Here is a 21,019-nt window from a genome sequence, read left to right on the forward strand (position 1 = left end):
AGAGTTGTCGGACAGAATTAGCCTAACATTGCAAAATTAATTTTGCAATTTACCTACAAAAACGTCGTTGTGTTGTCATAACCCCTCCCTTCTAGCGGCGCTCTTGACAGTGGTGTATCTTTAATAGGGGGCAGGGGCACACAAAAAAATGGCGCAAAAACGCTAAGAAAAAGAAAAGAGAAAGTTAGATAAGGAAGAATGATTACACTACATGTGCCCCACTATACTTTGTAAATTAAAATTAGAAATGATTTTATTGCGCGTTTAAAATGTGAACATTTTCTTAAGATCCGTGGCTTCGCTCTCTCGTTCAATCATTGTTGCTTCAAGATCTCGTAATATTTTGCTTGATATTCCTCACTTAAGAAATCCAGCCATCTGATTGGTCGAAATTGGAGTCGTGATTTTAGCCATCCCCATAAAGAAACGAAAAATGCCAAAACCGATGAATAGTCCAAGAATGAGATCCCTCAAAATTCCGGTTACCGGAAAAATAATAAAATTTTGCTGCGATACCGTTGGTTTACGTGTTAAAATGTTCTTTGAGCGAGCGCGCACACTATATACAGTGCTTTTTGTCTGCAATTTCCAACTAATCGAAATTTCAGTCATTTTTCAGGCGGTGATAAACGGACAGTTTCTCAGATTTTCCGTGATTTTTTTCCCCAATCTTGGTAGATTTTTGTTTGAATTCGGCATATAAAAGGGATATCGATTAATTAGGTTCTCGTTGCCTTGCTCCCTGTTATACAAATTGGAACAGCCTATAGTTCTTTTTCTTCCTCTTCTTCCTCTTTCTTCCTTTCTTCACCTTCTCCTACTTATCATTATTATATTATGCTCTTTACTCTTTGTTTCTATTTTTCTTTTCTTCTCAAATTCACTCTCCTTGTACGTCTCTAGAATATCATACTACTCCGTTTTCGCCTCCTCAGACCTACTATATTGTGTTACTCAGTACGGGAGCCTATTCACATACAAGCTAAGCTTTTTATTTAGGCTCCACACATTTTACAATCTTCTTTCTACATTATTTCGAAATTTCGTACTTATTTTCCGTATATTATATTCGATTTGAAATCTTTAAATTTGTTCTTCTTTTTCTTGTGTGAAATCTACTCTTATAATAATATACGCCTGTATAAAAAAAATATATACATATATATATATATATATATAGGCCTATATATATATAAACTGTTTTTCTATGGAAAAAATGGGGAATATATATATGAAATAAATAGAATAAAATAATAGTTGAATAATATTGCACCCGAATAATTATTAGGGTACTTGTATAACAATAGCATTTGCAAGGTTCAGTTCTTGAAAGAAATCTTAACATTTATTCCTCGACACAATATCTCCTGGGTTTTCATTAATTTCGCTCCCCATTTGAGCGAGAGGTGAAAAAGAAATCTGCTCGAAAATTCGAAATGACATGTACTTGATTGCAGTGCATCCTTGCAAATTTTCTTTTTTAAAGTGAACGTCAATCGCATTTTTTAAGGGTCAGAACGCAAAAAATATTCAGCTCTCTCGCTTGTAAAGAAGCTTAGATAAGTTCAGGCGGGGGCGCAGTTTCATTTTGACTCGGACACCATTATTTTGAGATAGCTTCTTCTGAATCAGTCATTCTTTTATTTGCATGAACGCTTTTAATTGTTTTGATGGTGTTTTAGAGGGAAAGTCCCGTTAGGTCATTGCGAATCAGCCAATCACATTGCGATGTTTGTCAGTCGACAAAAGTAATTGTTCGGTACCCTTGGTATTGGCGTGTTCGCGTTCCATTAAACTAGTTTCGTCATAATAACTGGTATATTTGGTGCACGCAGTTTTCGAAACCTCCATTTTGTTTGATTTCTGTCATTCTGGAATTTACTTACGTTAAGGAGACTCGTTTTGGTTACTTTTCGTATAGAGGAAGTCAATATAGTGCGAATCATGCTGGAAAATATTTCTAATCTGGTTTTGGTTGTTTGTCTAGCAACTAGTGTGGCAGGCCTGCCGCAGCCCAGGGGAATTATCTGGCCGCCCGGCCGCCGCGGCGGCCGCGCGTCAGGAGGGCCCGCGGGGAGGATCAAGAGACAGTGTAAGATTATATTAAACTCTACATCTTTTAGTTATCCGTATTATCCTTGTGTAGTGCAGCATTGTAATTTTGAACATTATTCCAATTAGTAGAACAATATACTGGCTGATCGGCTGTATGTATGATAGGCGGCAATAACCGTCTGGTATGGGAAATTCTTTGATAAAACTGACATTTATCAACCTTCCTAATAGAGTGAAATAATTTAAAACAGCTTCAATATAAAATATTGTACATGGCACATGTCTACATGAGGCAGAAGAAAGTTTTTACACAGTTTTTACACCGTTAGATTTCAAACTCTTTTTATTTTCCATCTCTGGAGGGGCATTATGTCAGGGGGTCTTAATTGTATGTTTCCGTGTCGGAATCTTCTCCCCTGCCAATCGGCATTGCGGATCGAGTTATGTAATAAAATGTTATGACACTTTATATTCTTTCAATATGTTAAATTGTTTCAATTTCTGTTTAGGAGATTTCACTCTCTGTTTTGGTAGATTATATCAGGTTTATCTCTTTTAAGCGTGTTGTTTAGTCTGTGTTATCCCTCCTTTAATTTTCTTTCCCATTCCTTCTCCCCCCCCCCCCCCTCTCTCTCTCTCCTTCTCACCCTCTCTCTCTCTCTCTCTCTTCCTCTGCCTGTTCTCTGTCTGTTCGCTGTCTGTTCTCGCTGACTTGTCAATATTCATATAATACTACTCTTGATTTTAACAGTTAATATCAACCAGGATTCCGACCCATATGGTCAATGCGGGGAACCCAGCATGCCAATAGCTCATGGAGGCATAAAGCTCTTCCCTATTACTGACTTTGACGATATTTATGATAACTCCTGTAATAATTACGGAGGCCAATCCAACTTTCTGATGTGTCAACCAAAGTTCTACTGCAACGAAGGCTACGAAGTCAAGGGCAATGTTGATCTTGAGTGTGTGGAGAATGAGGCGACAGGTGTATACAAGTGGGAAGGAGACATCCCTACTTGTGTTACCGAACAATTCTCGGGATATTTAATTATCTGTATAGGTATGGAACACAGCAATTTACTTTTTCTGGAAAACTTTGAAACTTTCTTTCCTTCCCCCACTAGATTTTAATTCGATTCCACATAAATCATTTATCTTTATCTCTGATTACACACTATGATTATATTTTATTTAAGGGAGAAAACTCTCTACATATTTGTGTTATTTGACTAGAATGTCTCGTGAACCGAGGCGCGATGTTCGATGTGCAAGGAACACTTAATTTGTAAGAATCAATCAAGTACGCAAAAAGAATCTTTTCTCCTCAACAACGCGCTAGAATTGTAGTTCACTTAAATTAATGGTCACGATATGAATGGCGCTGGAATTTACGTTCAAAGTCAAAGTCTATAGAATGAATTAATACACGAACAAAGATGATTTGTTACAGTAAACTAACCGCCTATTGTTGATAATGTGCCATTATATATATATTCGATCATGAAGTTCTTATACACGCAATAAAGTGAGGAATAGATTGCCATGCAAGGATGGGGGGAGCAAACTTAATTCATACGCTACTGAAATAAAGTACAACCGTTTACTGTTGTGTGGCCCCAGCAATACTTTTGAGAACTTATTTATTTATTTTTGTAAATACAGATTGATAATTGGTTTGTACAGATTTCAATGTTGATTGCTGTTGATGTTACGTGATATTTAAGGCCTGTCAAGAACTTGACATTACATACAAGTCTATCCTAGACCTTGTTAAGAGATTTATCAATACCCTATTCCCAACCATAAATCAAACCCTTATAAAACCAGACTTTCAAATTGAAAGCATTTGTTCCCTCTTGAAACGCCGAACATACCCCGGTGTGTGCAGCTGAATATACAATGGCGTCTTATTTTGTTTACAAGCGGCAGATTCCTTTATTTTTGTATCGCTGCATTTGTCAACAAAATAAAACCATACGCGGGGTTTAGAGTAAGGCAATAAATTATACATTAGCCTGACGGTAGTGAAGTAAGAGAACGAACTCAAGAGAAGATTAATACACAGGCACTGAAAATGTGTGAGATATCATGGGACATCGTCTGCTTGTGCAAGTCATGTCCAAATTGTGATCTCACACATCTCAGCAGCGTTCGGAGAGCTCTTCAGGTGCTATGCCGGGGATGTATTTAAGCGTTTTGTAATTTATAATAATCATTACTTCGAATGTTTCCCAGCATTGAATTTTGATAACCTTGTCGAATCAAAGTTTCAACTTTGCAATAATGAAAATAAAGTTAGTTTTTAAAATCAATGAATATCTACTTTAACATTTAACACCTAGCACTCGCCTTAACTCTGGCCGAACACCCTATATTTTCTGCTCGTGCAATAATTATTGACGATAATTATATGCCATGAACATTCTCTCCGGTGACGATACATGTAAAGTCTGATAATGTTCTGACGGGTAACAATCATTTTCCAGCATGACATCGTTGCACAGATGATACGTTTAGCAAGATGGTGATATCTAATGGAACCCCTCTCTAACGTAAACAAGTCAATACAACGAGAATACTGTAATGATGTACAGTCAAACCTGTCTACAGCGACCACCCAAGGGAAACACAAAAAGTGGCCTTTGTAGACAGGTGGTCTTTGTAGACAGGATCCTTTAGTACATGATTCAATGAGAAACCATTTTCAAGGGAAACAACAAATGTGGCCTTTGTAGACAGGTGATCACTAAAGCAGGTTTGACTGTATAACGCATAAACTAGTCATGATAAAAGAGATTTCTTAATTGTTCATTTTGTCTTTCCAACAGTTGTCCCAGTGGTTCTTGTGGTGAGCATCATTTCCGCCATGATACGGTAAATATCATCGGTTAATATGCTTTCTGACTCTAGAAGAATCCATTTATCCCTTGTCTTGTTAAATATCAACTTAAATGTATTACATTTGAATAATTTTGAAAGGCTTACTGCCGTACTGTTTTATAAAAAATATTCAACTTATGCGTTTTTGTCTAAATTAACATCTTTTATTCTATTTCTAGTTTCAATGAGTACATAATATTTCCTTTTACGATTTATTAAACATTTCAATCCTAGAAAAATAGATGTGATTATAACTAGATTTAAGATAGATATACAGGTCTAAACTTACTGATGATAGTTTCCTACTTTGATACAACATTTACTTTCATCATGACCATTAATTCTGTACGTGGAAATGTGGGATATATGATACAGAAATTGGTGGAAGGGAAATAGGTATAATTCATCATCTAGTTATAGAGAAATTATTGTCTGCATGCTGGGTACTTTAAGCAGCGCCTCAGTTTAGTGATCGATGTTCTTTTATTTGTCTGCGAAAACGAAACTGTATTGTGTAAATTCTAAAGAAGGGCCAAAAGATCGGGTATTCATAAATTGTATGGTGATCGTTAACCAAATATCATTTTTGTAAGCGGAATGGAATAGGAGCAAAGTACACCCATTCAAATATTAGCTGTCTAAAGCCACACCCGACTGCCTCTTTTGTGTCCTAGTATGACGATTGAGGTTTTGTTGTAGGCACTGCAAACCACAATCAATACAGGAACAGGGAACTCTTGTTGGAAAATTCATACAATATTCGTGAGGAACTGTTTGTTCAGATATTGTTGACTTGTGAAAGAGACTGTTCGTGGATAACATAATGAAAGCTAGTTTTGGGGTAAAATACATCACATTCAGATAATATGTGTCGGAGAAAACTATAATAACCTTTATTCCCCTTTTTTCTCGTTTATTTCCATTTCCAACAAAAATAAAATAATTCTGGGATTGCATTGTACATAGTAAAACAACGTCATGCTTCACCACAAGTCTTCGTTAAGGCAATATTATCAGATTATATTGAAATATCAGAGTGAAAAGGAAAAAGAATCCCTCATCTGCCTCTAAGAGCTTCAATGCCCGACCGCTTTTCTCTATTATAGGCCTACGCAGGGGGTGTTTTGGGGGTTACGCCCCCCCCCCCTCAATTAAAAAAAAAAGTGACGATAAGGTATTATTATTTCCAACAGACGAAGAAGTGTCAGGTCTAGGTCTACTCAGCGACGATGTGTTTCCCGTACCACGATCGTCATTCCTCCGTCATCTACCGTGCCGACTGGACGTTCGATCTTGTCCGGAGGACCACCACCATACGAACGCTTTGATGACAGTAACATCAACGTTCCCCGAGAGGGGACTATTCTAAGCACCGGGACTACACCAAACACTCAAGCCAAATAGGTTTAGTATCATTCCTCCGTATATGTACTCTCAAATGAGACTCTGTCATTAAACAAAAATTGTTCTGTAAAAACATTACTAGATTTAGAACCACATTAGGTTGCACGCGAAGACACCGTGATAAGCAGAATCATTTTATTGTCTCCAAGCGCTTCCCAGTTTTGTATTAATCTATCAGTATAACTTATTGCTTGGTGACAAAAACATTTTGATAAAGGCTATGAATGACATGTATCCATATGTGTATGAGAAAATACCAAACAGACACCAAATACTAAACCATATTGTTGTAAAAGTGACCTTGCCTATAATAATGATGTATAATGACATTACATTTAATAGGGAATGTGCATGTTGGCGTGTAGACAAAAACTTCTGTTATATCTTAATAGAGATATATTCTCTTTTTCTGTCTCTTTCTCCCTTTGTTTTTATGCATACGTTCGTTAACAATTTTATACCCATCTTTATATATCTGTCACTATTTCAGGTAAAGCATTTTGACTGATCTAGCGTTGTCTTCCCCACTCTACTAGGACACAATTTGAATAATGCTGTAGTCTGATAGTGAGTAATACACGTCCAGCAAACACTGAAAAACACTGTCATTCTAACCTAACAAAATAATTATTCTTATTTTACTAATTATCAAAGTTCACCAATTTCACCCAAATATGATGAACACTGTTTTAGATGTAGTCTGAAATATAATAAATAACATTGGCACTTCTCTTTCTGTAGACTGAAAAAGGGATATTGCTCGTTTAATGGAACGCGGATTAAAATTGGGTGTCGGGAATTATACAGTACAGGTATCTCATATTGTTGTTGGCAAGAATAGGTACCTTTTACTTTGTAATGTCGTCAACTTTTAAAAATAAGCAATTGCTTGAAACATTTTTACAAACTTTTGAAAGGACGAAATCAAAGTTGCGTTAATTATTAAGTTTATATCAAAACAAGTGCTTGGTCAGGAAGACAATTTGTATAATTGTATATATTGTTGGTGATGTCATATTTCGCTCTTCAGTGTAAAACGTTTTTGTTTTGTGATTATTTACCCAGACTAAAGACATGAGGATACATAATTAAGATTGTGTCAATGGGCAGCGTTTTGTATATCTGGTTTAAAAATTGTTATTTGAATAAAAAGTGGTATATCCATTTGAAGAAGAAAAACAATTTTTTTTTTACATGATTAGAGATCGGTTTTTTAATCAAAGTTTAAAACAATGTAATCAATGCGGGATGAAATAATGAATTCCGTTTATATTTGCAATGCCTGTAAACTTTTTTATATGCCTAATAGGCCTTTAAGTAAGATAACATATGCATCATTTTTTATGATTATGTCATTATGTGTGATATGTAGAACTTCTACATGGATGTAATGCTTTAAAGTCACAGACATCTCATAGTCTTTTCCACGAAGTAGTTTCTTTATATGCTCATCTCTCAATTCAATTGTGAACGTCATGTTAAGGCTGAAAATAAAGGGCTATAGGCTTACTTTTTACAACTTTGTAAATATTATATCATAACGAACCAGTAGGGCAATTTTAGACTCTTTGGAAGGGTTAGCAATTTTTGTTGGCGCCCATCAGTCTGTTTCATATGTATGTCTTTTACTATTCTTTGAACCAATAATTTGTTAATTTCCATAGTTCTTACGCCTTCACTCTTTACCCGCCCGTCACGGCCTGATGAATCTCACCATAGGTGACCATGAGATTATGATTCAGTGTAGAGGGTTTATTCAGGCCTCTGATTAGATGATACATTCTTGTAATAAACAAAGATAAATAAATAACCAAAAGGTTACGAATTCATTTCTTTGGGCAAATGAATGGGCTATATGAATGGGCTATAGCGAGAGATTGTGATTGTCGGTGAATATTTGATGATTGGAGGTACATGACTGTTGTGTGGGTAAGGGACAGACCAAAACAGTGAACAGAATGTATAAGAGTTAAAGCTGCGGAAAGGTAAGAGAAATAAGGGAAGTGATAGAGAGGTGTAGAAGGGATAAGACCGTCACTATATCCTACAAGGAAAAAAAGACAAAGCTATTACAGAGAGAGAAAAGAGAGAAAAGGAGTGTTGATAGGCAGATTATTACAATGTATGCAATGGGCATCATGTGACATCCTGCATATTTTGCCACGTAACCATCAACGTGATATTAGCAACTGAACTTGGTAATACAATATTCACCATATCAATGCCGCCATCAAGAGGCGTTGGGTGTTAAGGAGTATTCGTTTAATGAACAAAATACAATTCTCGGTTTATTTCTTATTCTTTTTTAGTTTCTCCACCTCCATCCTCTTCTTATTTTTCCTTCTTCATTTTTTTCTCTTTAATTGCCTTTCGTTCTTTAAATCAACATCATAATGGATCACATAACTGTTCGAGCATTATGTTCCAAATAATGCTACATTTGTGTGTGTCGGAATTTTTAATCAAAGGTTTCATCAACAATCGGTGTAACAAGTAGAGATCTTGTAATATTCAACATTGATTTTCCTTAAAAGTAATACAAAGTTTTGGGAAATTTTGAAAATTGGGTGGATACTGATTCTTTACAATTTTGATATATTTGGATGCCCCTGTGCAGGGGCGTAAATCCGTACCGAGGAGTGGGGGAGATGATCGGCGATAGCCATCATATACTAGCACGAGCACACGCCCACACTAATTTACGCAAGCGCGCGCGATAGCGCACGCACAAACACACAACGCACACACACACACATACACACACACACGCTCGCTCATTAGGGGTGTGTGGGTGATAGGCCTACCGCGCGAATCGCGGAAGCTTAGACGTTTTCTTAAATTATTAGTAAAAGAAGACGATTTATTGTATCGTTCTCTACTGTTAACCCTTGTCTAAATGAGTCCCCCCCCCCCCGCGCGAAACGCGAAAGCTTTGGCGTTTCATTAAATTATAATAAAAAGAAGACGATTTGCTGTACCGTTCTCGACTGTAAATCCTTCTCTGAATTCAGTTCCCCCCGGCCCCCCCGGCCCCCCCCCCCTTCCGCGCGGAAGTTTTGGCGTTTCATTAAATTATTAGAGAAAGTAGACGATTCGTTGAACCGTGCTCGACTCTTAATCCTTGTATGAATTCAGTTTCTCCCTCTCTCTCTCCTGCACAAAGCGCGGAAGCTTTGAAATTTCATTAAATTATTAGAGAAAGTAGACGACTTGTTAAACCGTGCTCGACTCTTAATCTTTGTCTGAATTCGGTTTACCCCTCCCGCGCAAAGCGCGAAAGCGCGAAAGTTTTGACGTTTCATTAAATTATTAGAGAAAGTAGACGATTCGTTGAACCGTGCTCGACTCTTAATCCTTGTATGAATTCAGTTTCTCCCTCTCTCTCTCCTGCACAAAGCGCGAAAGTTTTGACGTTTCATTAAATTATTAGAGAAAGCAGACGATTCGTTGTACCGTTTTCGACTCTTAATAAGCCCTATTTATCTGAATTCAGTTTCCCCCTCTCGCGCGAAGCGCGGAAGCCTTAACGTTTCCTTAAATTATTAGAGAAAGCAGACGATTGGGTGAACCGTTCTCGACTCTTAATTCCCGTCTGAATTCAGTTTCTCTTTCCCGCGCGAAGCGCGAAAAGCTTAGACGTTTGATTTAATTATTATAGGAAGAAGACGATTCGTTGCACCGTTTTCGACTTTTAATAAGCCCTATTTATCTGAATTCAGTTTCCCCCTCTCGCGCGAAGCGCGGAAGCCTTGACGTTTCCTTATCGTGACATACTGTATACGTGTAGGCTATACAGTTATACATACATTTAAAAAATAACTCATTTTTCATGCATTATGCTGAAATTGAAACAATCACATTTTTTTTTCTTCTTCTTCATCCTTTTTTTCCCTCTATTTTTTTTTGTAATATCAGGGGGGGGGTGTTTGTACAGGCCATCCCCCTACTTCAAGCCAGGGGGATGCAGCCCCCCCCCCCCATCCCCCCGGGATTTACGCCCCTGCCCCTGTGGATGTTTTATAAGCACTAGAAATATTAGCCCCTAAAACACAAATTTACCGGTGCTCCCGGTAAATGTTTTTATAAATTTCAAATAGCACCTACGGCCGGACAATGGTTAGCAGAGACCATGAAAATCTCAGAACATGTAGCAGTAGTTGTGATATATAATTTCCAAACGAGAATAGCTAATCGGTCGATTTTAGTCAAGAAACATTTTTTATAGCTTAATTAATATCTTGACCTTGAGAGGAAGCTATACAACATAAAGAGTTTATTATTTACAATTTCATAATTTCAGAATAGATTTCAATCACGACAACGATCACTGAATATTATAGGATCGCATATGTTTCCAATATGTTCATTTGAACTAAATTCATGAACCCATACCAGAACTTTGTATTAACTTTAGTAGTTTTTCTGCCTCATGAGGGAGAAGAAAATAATAATCATTGAACATATCATAGATATCAAGGGCAAAGCATGGGTCCAGACTTTAAGGGGAGCACCAGTATCACGGCCAGGGGAGTGTTTCACAAAGATCCTAAGTTGAACTTATCTCTAAGTTGGACTTAACAGTTATGGAAAGCCGTTGGCATCTATGGAAATATTTTGTAAAAGTTATTTTAAAGGCATAAAATATTGATTCAAATCATTCCTATTTTCTTTTATCAAGGAGATTTCATGTTCTTGATGTGGAATTTGCGAAAAGTCTAAAATACTTGAATTTTCGCTTTTGAATATATTTATTTTAAGGCTACTACAAAATGGCTTTCCATAATGTTTAAGTCTAACTTAGAGTTAAGTTCAACTTAGGATCTTCGTGAAACACCACCAGGTCTAAACGATGAATAAATGCAAATTACAAGGCCATTGGGGGAGAATGTGGGAGGGGTCCTAGCATCTGCTCCCCTTCCCTATCCTGGCCCCCCCCCCTCTCTCTCCCTCTTTTTCTGTCTGTCCGTCTCTCTAGTTTTCATGATGGCTTCCAGTATTTATTAAACGAAGCAGTATTGAATATGTGTTTAGATTTATGGGAAGTATGTCGGCGATTTTTACAGTTTGAGTCTTCGGGTTATTTTACAGTATCAAAATATGATATTATATCAATTTATAAATTAAGATAAATAAATGAAATCAAAACTTGTCCACACAATTTTTGCATCATATTGCAGAAAATTGGCCTGAAAAGGTTGAACATGGACGAGCACCCCCTCCCTCACACACATACACACACATACACTCAAACGGTTCCAGGTACCTATGCCTTCATCAGTCCTCCCCCCCCCCTCCATTTAGCCTCCGTGTCTTTAAGTCACTGATTATGCCATTCAACCATATAGTACTGCGTTGTAGAACTATGTCCCTTCTATTTCACCAGTATAATTGAATTTCTAATTCGTTTTGCGACTTCTTTACTGTACCCAATTGGCAGATTAAAGGTCGGTTGTTTTATCTTCTTTTTTTGTTTATGTTTATTTGCGTTCTGTAGGATGATTATCCTACAGGAGTAAAGGTCATTTTGAACGTGTACATGGTTGCAGCACGATAATTCTCTCGCGTTTAATTCAAACCCCCGCCTTTCAGGATGCACTTTAATTGAGATTGAGGACCGGTGATCACCGAATCTACCAATTTTTAAGGAAGGTATAGTTCTGTTTCAAGTTTTATATTGAGTGATGTAATATCAAGATGCATGTAATACAGGAAAGGCTTTATTTCATTAGACCTACTAAACATACGTTACAAGAAGGGTAAACGGATTTATTTGTTGATGTCTATACAATAACTGGGTATTGAAAAGAAGGTTAAGATGATTATTATGCCGTAAGACTCAAAAGTTTATGTTCCGATACGGTACGGATTTGTGTTCTGTAAAGCTGAGTATATGATAATGTCAAGACATTCTGTTGCAATTTGTGTCAAAAAGTATTTTTATCGTAATTTTCATGTCTGAATAGCCCTCCACTATCAAATTTGAAAGGGGTGTTTTGTATCCTAACCTATCATATGAAGGACTTTTTCATGAGTTTGATGTCTTTTTAAATAGTGTGTGTGTTTTATCTTCATCAGATATATTGAAAATAAATCTAAAGATGCATCGTTGGAGTGGAAGAGTTGCCTTGGTAACGGGTGCATCAGAAGGAATAGGAGAGGCCATCTCACGTCTTCTGGTCAAACATGATATGAAGGTGGTAGGATGTGCACGAAACCTGGACAAGTTAAAGGTCAGTCCAATAATGATCCCACCTATGTATTTGTATGCTGATTATTGGCTGTCCATTCTCATACATTAGTGTATTCAGTGCTCAGCATTGCATATCCGAATAAATGTCATGATTAAGCTTCCATGGCGTCGTTAGGAAATGAAGTACTCATTTTATTCATCTGAAATAAAACTTAATAAATAAATAAATAAATGCTACATATGAGGGTTTAAATCATAGGCACTGAAATCAACAAAACATTGTTGATTTACTCCTTGATTGCTCTGAGTGGTATGGTAATGTCCAAAGTCCTTTGGAAGCTTGTAGAAACGTCATAACATATTATACTATGCGCTATACAAGAACGGAACAGTATTAACATTATTAATATCAGTGTTTCAGCTATAACATCACGATTTGAAGAGTCGGAGAAGGTTTAAGAGATAACAAAATATATTGTATCATCTACTGAAAATAATGTGGATATCTTTCCTTGTTATCATTTTGTTTTTATCTCGTATACTCACTCTTCTTGCTGGTCGCTTTGCTCGTTTTATTTGTAGCCTTTCATTTTTTCTCCTCCATCCCGCTTCCTCGATTTCTGCCCATAATCCCGTATATTTCACTCTTGAATATCTTATTTCTAGGCAATAGATGGTGAGTTGAAGAAAGAAGAAGGGGGCTCTTTCTTCCCAATCCAGTGTGATCTTACTCAGAGAGATCAGATCTACGCTATGTTTGAGAAGATCAAAACTCATCATGGTGGTGTAGATGTTTGTATTAACAACGCAGGGATGGCTTATCCCTCTTCATTGCTGGACGGCACACCCGAGGAATGGCAGAAATCATTAGATGTAAGTTTATCTTATTAAGAGTGTAAGCGTGTAGGTCAAACAAGAAGGGACAACGTTTTTAACACTTGATTCAACACACAATTTATAATGACTACCCCCGACAGTCGCTATAGAAAAAATATGTGTGATTTTGGATACAAAGTGCCACCTTTATTTAGCAAATCAAAAAGGAAAGGCAATATTTCGTCCAACTTAATTTAGTCCTGTTTTGTCTAATTGGAGATTGTAAAAATCATCTTGTGACAAAATAATTTCAGCATGAATTGCCCGTAAAAGGATGTGTTTTTTTTTGGTTTTTTCATGCAATGTAGGCTAATATGAAAATTAACTTTAAAACTTATTTTACATTCATGTTTGACATCTAATACGTGATTGTTTTTTGTTTTTTGGTCAGTTAAATGTGATTGCTCTGTGTCTATGCACCAAACTGTCTGTCCAACAAATGAAAGAGAGAGGAGTTGACGATGGGCACATCATTCTACTAAACAGGTTTGAATTTTAATTGGTGTTGTATTTTTAACAATGAACGGGTGAATCAAAAGATGGGCTTCAGAGGTCGTGGCCCCCTATAGTGAGGAAATAATTTTTGAAAATGTGTACAATTCTGGTGCAAATATTGCTCCAACAATGAAAGGAAGAGAAAGTCTAATCCCTATCCATATCTCCTTTGGTCTATTCGATGAGGGGGCGGGGCGGGGGCGGGGGCGGAGGTGGGGCCGGTGGGGCCGTGGGGGGGGGGGGGGAAGGCGGGGAGCCCAGCCGTCTCCCTGCATGTAGCATATCCATGCACTTACCGCATGATATACAAACCAAAACTGTTTAAATCAGTATCAATCAAAATGGACAAACTCAAAATGTAAAAACAAGATAAAGAACGTGAGAAAGCTTCCAACGAATGTCAGTTGAAATAATGTGATTTTAATTGTATGTCAATCTACTTATCTTTCTTTCTTTTAATCGTGTTTTCAGTATGGGAGGACATCGTTTGATACAAGGTAGCAATTATTTGCACTTCTACGCTGGTACGAAACATATGGTGAAAGCATTGACAGAAGGCTACAGGGACGAGTTGAGACAGAAGAATTCTAAGATCAGAGTCTCGGTAATTACATATACATCTTTGATTGCGGTCGGAGAGCCCCTTTGGTTGATTAGCCCAAAGCAAACATAATATAATTCATACCTATATTGTCAATAAGAAACAAACAGACCAACGAATAAAGGTGGTCAATCTGTAAAATAGTTAATTGAGATCAATGATGTTTTTTTCTTCTGTTAATGTGAATGATGAATATAAAGTTAAGAATTCTAATTAACCCTTTCATGTTAGGTTTCGTCGGACAACCATTCAATATTAAGGTACTCGTCTTAAAACAAAAGCAATTCAATATCACCCCTGAAGGGAAAGTATATGTTCACAGAAAAGGATATTAGACCAAATCTATGTTAAGAAGGTACGCATGTATACGTGTAACCCTATGAGTTACATGATTATAATATCTGAAACTTATTTATTTACACTCACACCACTGCTGAAAATGTGTTTCCTGCTCTTACTACTGCGATATAATTGAGTTTGAGTTTTGAGTTTGAATTTGAATTTTTTTTACCAAATCACTAAAAGTAACATTCATTTATAGTAAAGACAACGTGCAAACATATTATTCGGGAACAGGAATTAACAAAGCCCATATTAAATTATTTCACATTGAATGCAATCACGCAATCGTTATACGCAAATTTATTTTCATATCTTTCAAGGAACGTATATTCACTATATACAATTAAATCATGTAGCTTAATCTAAAGCTTCAGATAATCTCATCCAAACTTCATGGTAAACTGTTTATACCGATGATTATAATAATGATTTCACTGGCATGCAGTAATTATAGTTCATTATATTGTTATATAGGCTCTCTCACCGGGATTAGTAGAAAGTGAGTTCGTGGTCCGTCTGTTTGGCGATGATCCCGACAAGGGCAGAAAAGTGCTTCAAACTACACCGGTAAGATAATTGAAAAAGATCAAAAGGGGATTTTTATCTACAGATCTATCTAAATGAAAGCAATACATAAAGTAATGCTCAATTGCTTAAGGTAAAATGAAAGATAACATTGGATGCAAATTTCAATAAATTTAAGAACAGGGTATGGATTTTTGACTTCTTAGCCAGAATTGACATTTAGTATGCATTCAGTACCCTTACTCTTTATTGATTTTCATGGAGTATATTATAACACCATTTGGAATATTTGTATTCATAAAATAAGCCTTTTTTTTAATTCTCGGTTACATTTTCACCATTGACGACGCGGATTAAACAACATGTTATAGAGAAACTTATTCGCCTAAAAGTCTTAAAAGACTTATCTAAGTGAAATGTTTTGTTTTTTCATCATTAATCTTCTTCAGTGTCTTAAGAGAGAAGATGTCGCCGAACTTGTCGTAATGGTTATGCAACAACCACCAAATGTACAGGTATGATCGCATTCCGTATTTGATACAAAGTACTTTATAGATTAAAGATTTGAGAATCTGCAGCACATGTACTAGTGCAGGCGCGTACTCAGGATTTGTTCAAGGGGGGGGGGGGGGTTTAAACCTTTTTTTTAATCGGGCCGAAGATTTCGCAACGACTCAGCCAGCCGCTGAATAAGCGGGGGGGGGGGGGGGGAAGAGGACACTTTTTTTGTTGTTGAAAATTTGACATTTTGTTCCGTTGGGGGGGGGGGGAAGGGCAACTTTTTTAGGTCAGTCATTGGTATAATTTTTTTAATAATTTTTAATTTTTTTTTGATTAACAAAAACAAACAAAAACACGGGGGGGGGTTCCTCCAAAATACACACATAAAAAATACAAAAGGGGGGGTTCAACCCCCCCCCCCCCCCCCCTGCGTACGCGCCTGTACTAGACATTGTTTCTCATAGGTAACGGGTAGTTTATAAATTAAATTGGATTAAAAAAATTCATTGTCTTTGTATTTGTATTTGGCGTAGGAGTTTGGGGTTTGATACTTAAAAGATATCGTCAAAACAAAGAACTTCCCAAACACCAAATTATAATATTATACAAGATAACCCATGAGTTAAAGTGTTATCATTATAATTGTAATTTTTTGTGAGCAAATGACATGCGTTGCGTTTCATTCATATGATTGTGTAGAAACTCATACTATTGGCCCTTTCCTTAGATGTCAAGAGATATAGTTCCACTTTGAAAAATCTGTTTCTTTCTTCTTTTCAGATCCATGACATACTTGTGAGAGACACGGACCAGGTTAAATAAAGTTATAGTTTTCACCGTGCAGTATGCCTAACCAAAATGATAATGAAGATTACATCGGTTTGAACCCGGGTATGAAACCCGTGACCATATTGTTCAGCATTTAACATGTTAAGTTAGGGTGGAGCATCAAGTTAGTAATATATGTACATCTCGCTCTCTCTCTCTCTCTCTCTCTCTCTGTCTCTTTGTCTATTTATCTATCTATCTACCTCAATCTTCCTATCTATTTCTCGATATATTTGTTGTTAATGCTTATGCAGGGTGCCCCTGAAAAAGAAAACCCAAGTTTAATGGTAAATAACTCAAGAATTCTAAAATATTATTTTTAATAATTTGTAAATCATCAGAAAGCTTATTTTCTTTGGTCTCATACAAAAGAGGACTACGTGAGCTTTTTAATGATGTGTATTTTCAACAATTACCAATTAAACATCGTCTACTATACTTTGTTTAAACCATAATGGCACTGCACTGTGGACTGTCTTGATAGTGTATAGCATTTTTGATGCATGACTATATCTTTGTTTTGATTGTTAATTGTTTGTTACTGTGTTATGTCAACTCAACAATTATTTTATTGATTTTTGTATAAGTGTATTATGTTATATATAATTATGTGTATCGCAATACCATGTAACACAACGAATTTCCATTGTTAAATGGACAATAAATATGAAGCTTATGAACCTTATGACTTTGATGTCATGTGAAAGAGGAATAATAAGCTTTCCAATCATATTAACATTACTAAGGATTATTTTGATATTATTGAGTTATTTTCCCATTAAAGTTGAGTTTCTTTTTTTCAGGGACACCCTGTATGATTCATTTTGAGTACCTGGTAAAGATGGGGATATATCCCTATATATGAGACGGTTAGCATGAAAATCATCTTATAAAAGTTTAAGAACATACCTTTCGCTAAACGTCGATCAAAATCATCAGACAAAATCAAGAGGTTTTATTTGACCATTTTTAACGACGTGGGTCATGAAGTAATGGATGGTTTTAATGACTGTTCGCTCAAAATCTTATGTGTTTAGGCGCACATGATAAACAGCCCCATCACCCCCCCCCCCCCACCCAGGCACGGATCCAGGGGGGCCAAGCGGGCCTTGCCCCCCCCCCCCCCGCAAAAAAAAAGAGAGAAGAAAGGAAAAGAAGGGAAAGTGAAAGAGGAGAGAAAGGGAAAGAAAGAAGAGGAAGAAGAAAAGAAAAGGGGGAAGAAGGAGATCGGGGGCCGAAAGGGCCTTGCCTTCCAGGCTGTCGACCCCCCCCCCCCCCAACCAAATAAAATAAGAGAGAAGGAAGGAAAGGGAAAGAAAAAAGGAAAAAAGGAGATACTGGCGTACTGATAGGGGGGGGGGGCTTGGGAGAATCAAGTTCAAACGTGGTTTATTTCTAATTCCATAACGGTGGATTACAAATAATGCTAAAATGACACCATTTCCTGACTTTTTAGTAAATTACACTTTTGTATGTGTTTGTTGTAAAATGACGAATTCCTAAATTTACAGCCAGGTTCCCCTAAAATCGCAGGCCAAAAAAAGAAAAAAAAAGAAGAAAGAGGACGTAGGAAGAAAAGGAGCTGACGAAAGTCATCTTTGAAATTCAGACAAGGATCAAGAGTAGAAAACGGTACAACGCATCGTCTTCTTTCTCTAATAATCTAATGATTTGTAAGAGCAGGAGGGGTGAACCTGAATTCAGACGAGGATTAAGAGTCGATAACTGTACAACGAATCGTCTTCTTTCTCTAATGATTTAATGAATCGTAAAAGCATCCGCGTTTCGCGCGGGAGGAGGAAAAATGAATTCAGACGAGGATTATTTAAAAAGTCGAGAGATGTACAACAAATCGTCTTATTTCTCTAATGATTTAATGAAACTTAAAAGTTTTCGCGCTTCGGGGAGGGGAGGGGGACCTGAATTCACACGACGATTAAGAGTAGAGAACTGAACAGCGAATCGTCTTGTTTCTCTAATGATTTAATGAAACGTAAAAGCGGAGGGGTAAAAACTAAATTCATATGAGGATTATTTTCGAGAACGGTACAACGAATCGTCTTCTTTCTTTAATGATTTAATGAATCGTAAAAGCTTCCGCGCTTCGCGCGGGAGGAGGAAAACTGAATTCAGACGAGGATTATTTAAAGCGTCGAGAACTGTACAGCGAATCGTCTTGTTTTTCTAATGATTTAATGAAACGTTTAAGCATCCTGAATGGAGATGGAGAATGGGGAGATCCTGAATTCAGACGAGGATTAAGAGTCGAGAACTGTACAACGAATCGTCTTCTTTCTCTAATGATTTAATGAATCGTAAAAGCATCCGCGTTTCGCACGGGAGGAGGAAAACTTAATTCAATCGAGGATTATTTAAAGAATCGAGAACTGTACAACAAATCGTCTTATTTCTCTAATGATTCAATGAAACTTAAATTCAGACGAGGATTAAGAGTCGAGAACTGTACAACGAATCGTCTTGTTTCTCTAATGATTTAATGAAACTTAAAAGTTTCCGCGTTTTGCGGAGGAGGGAGGGGAAACTCGCCCCTCTCTGCACCCACCCCCCCCCCGCATTACGTCACTGCTGGTTACCATTACGTACCAATATTTGGCTTGCATAATTTCAAATTTGGGCCTCCCCCCCTAAGAAATCCTGGATCCGCGCCTGCCCCCACCCCCGAATTTTATAAATCGCAATATTCAAGCAATCATCATTACATATTTTGGCAACCATAACCTCATATTCGGACAGAGGGGCATAAAGTCTATTTTAAATTCCTAAATCCTTTTAGATTTATATGACAATATCATATTTTTTTACTAAATAAGGTGTCGCTATATATATCTTTCTCGCGCACATAGTTGGGGGACAAAAGGCGTCAGTCTCCTCGCTTTCAAAAGATAAACTGTGTTTGATATGTATTTGAATATGTACATGTATTCCGTGATTGGTTATATTCGCTTCTTGTAGGTTGTAACTAAAATTTCAACAACTTTTTCTTGAATCTCAATTTGTCGTCAATGAACGTTATATTGAGCTGAATTTTATAGGTTCCGATCTTGTTATCATCAGTAACACGTTTTAACACTTTTCATGAAAATACATTTACATTATTGTATGGATAGGACAAAGGCCTACATATTGACATTTATCTTAAGTGTGTACAGCGAATGTATTTGAATAGTATTATGAACATGCAGTGTAAGACCTACCTTTAGTTCGCAACCCTGAAGTTCATAAATAGTGAAGAATGAATGATCTGAATAAAGTATAGCAGTTTCTGCATTTCTTTAAATCATCTTCCTGTTTGATAATTCTAAATAAAGCCTTCGGTTGAAAAAGACATCATGTTATGCTCTCGTGTGTTTCAATTACATCACTTCACTCTTCAACCAAATTATGGTTTAATTAATATGTATAATGATCTATGAACGGATGAATATATTTCATTACCGATGATTTTATATTTTGGAGTGAAATGTTTCATCATAGTTATCAATCAGTCGTAAAATGTCCGCCGTTATCCTAATAACCACGTCTCTTCCATTGAGATTGATGATATATGCAAGTCTTTCGACGCAATCGACTGCTGCTGTTACTGTCTATCAATAGCGCCAGCACATTGTTTTAGCGTGCTCTTGTGTGAATATCACTGGTGTGTATTAGCAAGGAGAGTGAGAGAAGCACCTGAAATGGTGTATGAATGCACCTGTTCGTCGAGCTTGTCCATACCATACACACACTACATAAATTAGATCGCAATTTAACAGCAGACGGCATACGTTAATAACGTTACCATAGCGCACAAATTCTTCGTCAGAAGACTTTGAAACGAAACATCCGGGAAGAAAAATCCGAGCAACATGACAATGACGTGAAAAAGGAGACTAGATCCCCATGCAAAACAAACCGTGGGAATTAAGTTTGCTTTTTTCCATTTTGACCTTGCTGGATAAGGAAAAGATCGTGGACCTTCAATCGCTTTGGAAGGAGGGGATCGATAGGAGTTGGTGCTCAAGGCTGTGCTTTATCCAGCTGATTTAACTGTGAGTCTGTGGATCACGAGGCCGACGCACCCGGCTAATCTAGCCGATTTACCACCGTTATTGGTTTCGTGGTTATGCTGTTTGACCTTGCCGGTTGCCAAGGGCGTGTATTATTGGACTACACCATTTCGTATACATTCTGGAATATTCAGCAATGCCAAAGCAGGTTAGTGTGAGTTGGTGATATAGCTAGAATAAAGCTAGAACAACATAACATTGAACAAATCCATTTTGGATTAGATATCAATAAAGTTACTAATTTATTCATAT

The 21,019-nt window shown here is 37.0% G+C and overlaps 3 protein-coding genes across 4 annotated transcripts in view; all 3 read left to right on the top strand.

Moving 5' to 3' along the window:
- Positions 1–1,746: 1,746 nt before the first annotated feature.
- Positions 1,747–8,152, top strand: LOC574686. The gene is made up of 5 exons (XM_011681665.2): positions 1,747–2,092; positions 2,807–3,118; positions 4,887–4,932; positions 6,132–6,342; positions 6,833–8,152. Exons 1-4 carry the CDS (start codon positions 1,945–1,947, stop codon positions 6,340–6,342), a joined length of 717 nt encoding a protein of 238 aa, XP_011679967.1. The 5' UTR covers positions 1,747–1,944; the 3' UTR covers positions 6,833–8,152.
- Positions 8,153–11,871: 3,719 nt separating this feature from the next.
- Positions 11,872–17,436, top strand: LOC574750 (dehydrogenase/reductase SDR family member 11). Its single transcript, XM_775134.5, has 8 exons — positions 11,872–11,991; positions 12,418–12,572; positions 13,199–13,405; positions 13,800–13,894; positions 14,375–14,507; positions 15,321–15,413; positions 15,821–15,886; positions 16,653–17,436. Exons 2-8 carry the CDS (start codon positions 12,441–12,443, stop codon positions 16,692–16,694), a joined length of 768 nt encoding a protein of 255 aa, XP_780227.1. The 5' UTR covers positions 11,872–11,991; positions 12,418–12,440; the 3' UTR covers positions 16,695–17,436.
- A 2,902-nt stretch (positions 17,437–20,338) lies between these two features.
- The window catches only part of LOC574811 (ras-specific guanine nucleotide-releasing factor 2), a 77,499-nt gene continuing 76,818 nt past the window's right edge, over positions 20,339–21,019 (top strand). For both annotated transcript variants that reach the window (XM_011681667.2, XM_030976575.1), the window contains exon 1: positions 20,339–20,915. The gene's annotated coding sequence lies outside the window, so the exon portion shown is untranslated. The remainder of the gene's footprint in view (positions 20,916–21,019) is intronic.

Source organism: Strongylocentrotus purpuratus, unplaced genomic scaffold (genome assembly GCF_000002235.5).
Source record: "Strongylocentrotus purpuratus isolate Spur 01 unplaced genomic scaffold, Spur_5.0 spur5_scaffold_9, whole genome shotgun sequence".
Lineage (NCBI taxonomy): Eukaryota > Metazoa > Echinodermata > Echinoidea > Camarodonta > Strongylocentrotidae > Strongylocentrotus > Strongylocentrotus purpuratus.

Coding starts and splice junctions, on each gene's coding strand:
- LOC574686 (XM_011681665.2), top strand. CDS start 1,945: ATGCTGGAAAATATTTCTAATCTGGTTTTGGTTGTTTGTCTAGCAACT. Junction 2,093..2,806: donor GGGGAGGATCAAGAGACAGT/GTAAGATTATAT, acceptor TGATTTTAACAG/TTAATATCAACCAGGATTCC. Junction 3,119..4,886: donor ATATTTAATTATCTGTATAG/GTATGGAACACA, acceptor TCTTTCCAACAG/TTGTCCCAGTGGTTCTTGTG.
- LOC574750 (XM_775134.5), top strand. CDS start 12,441: ATGCATCGTTGGAGTGGAAGAGTTGCCTTGGTAACGGGTGCATCAGAA. Junction 12,573..13,198: donor GAAACCTGGACAAGTTAAAG/GTCAGTCCAATA, acceptor TCTTATTTCTAG/GCAATAGATGGTGAGTTGAA. Junction 15,887..16,652: donor AACAACCACCAAATGTACAG/GTATGATCGCAT, acceptor TCTTCTTTTCAG/ATCCATGACATACTTGTGAG.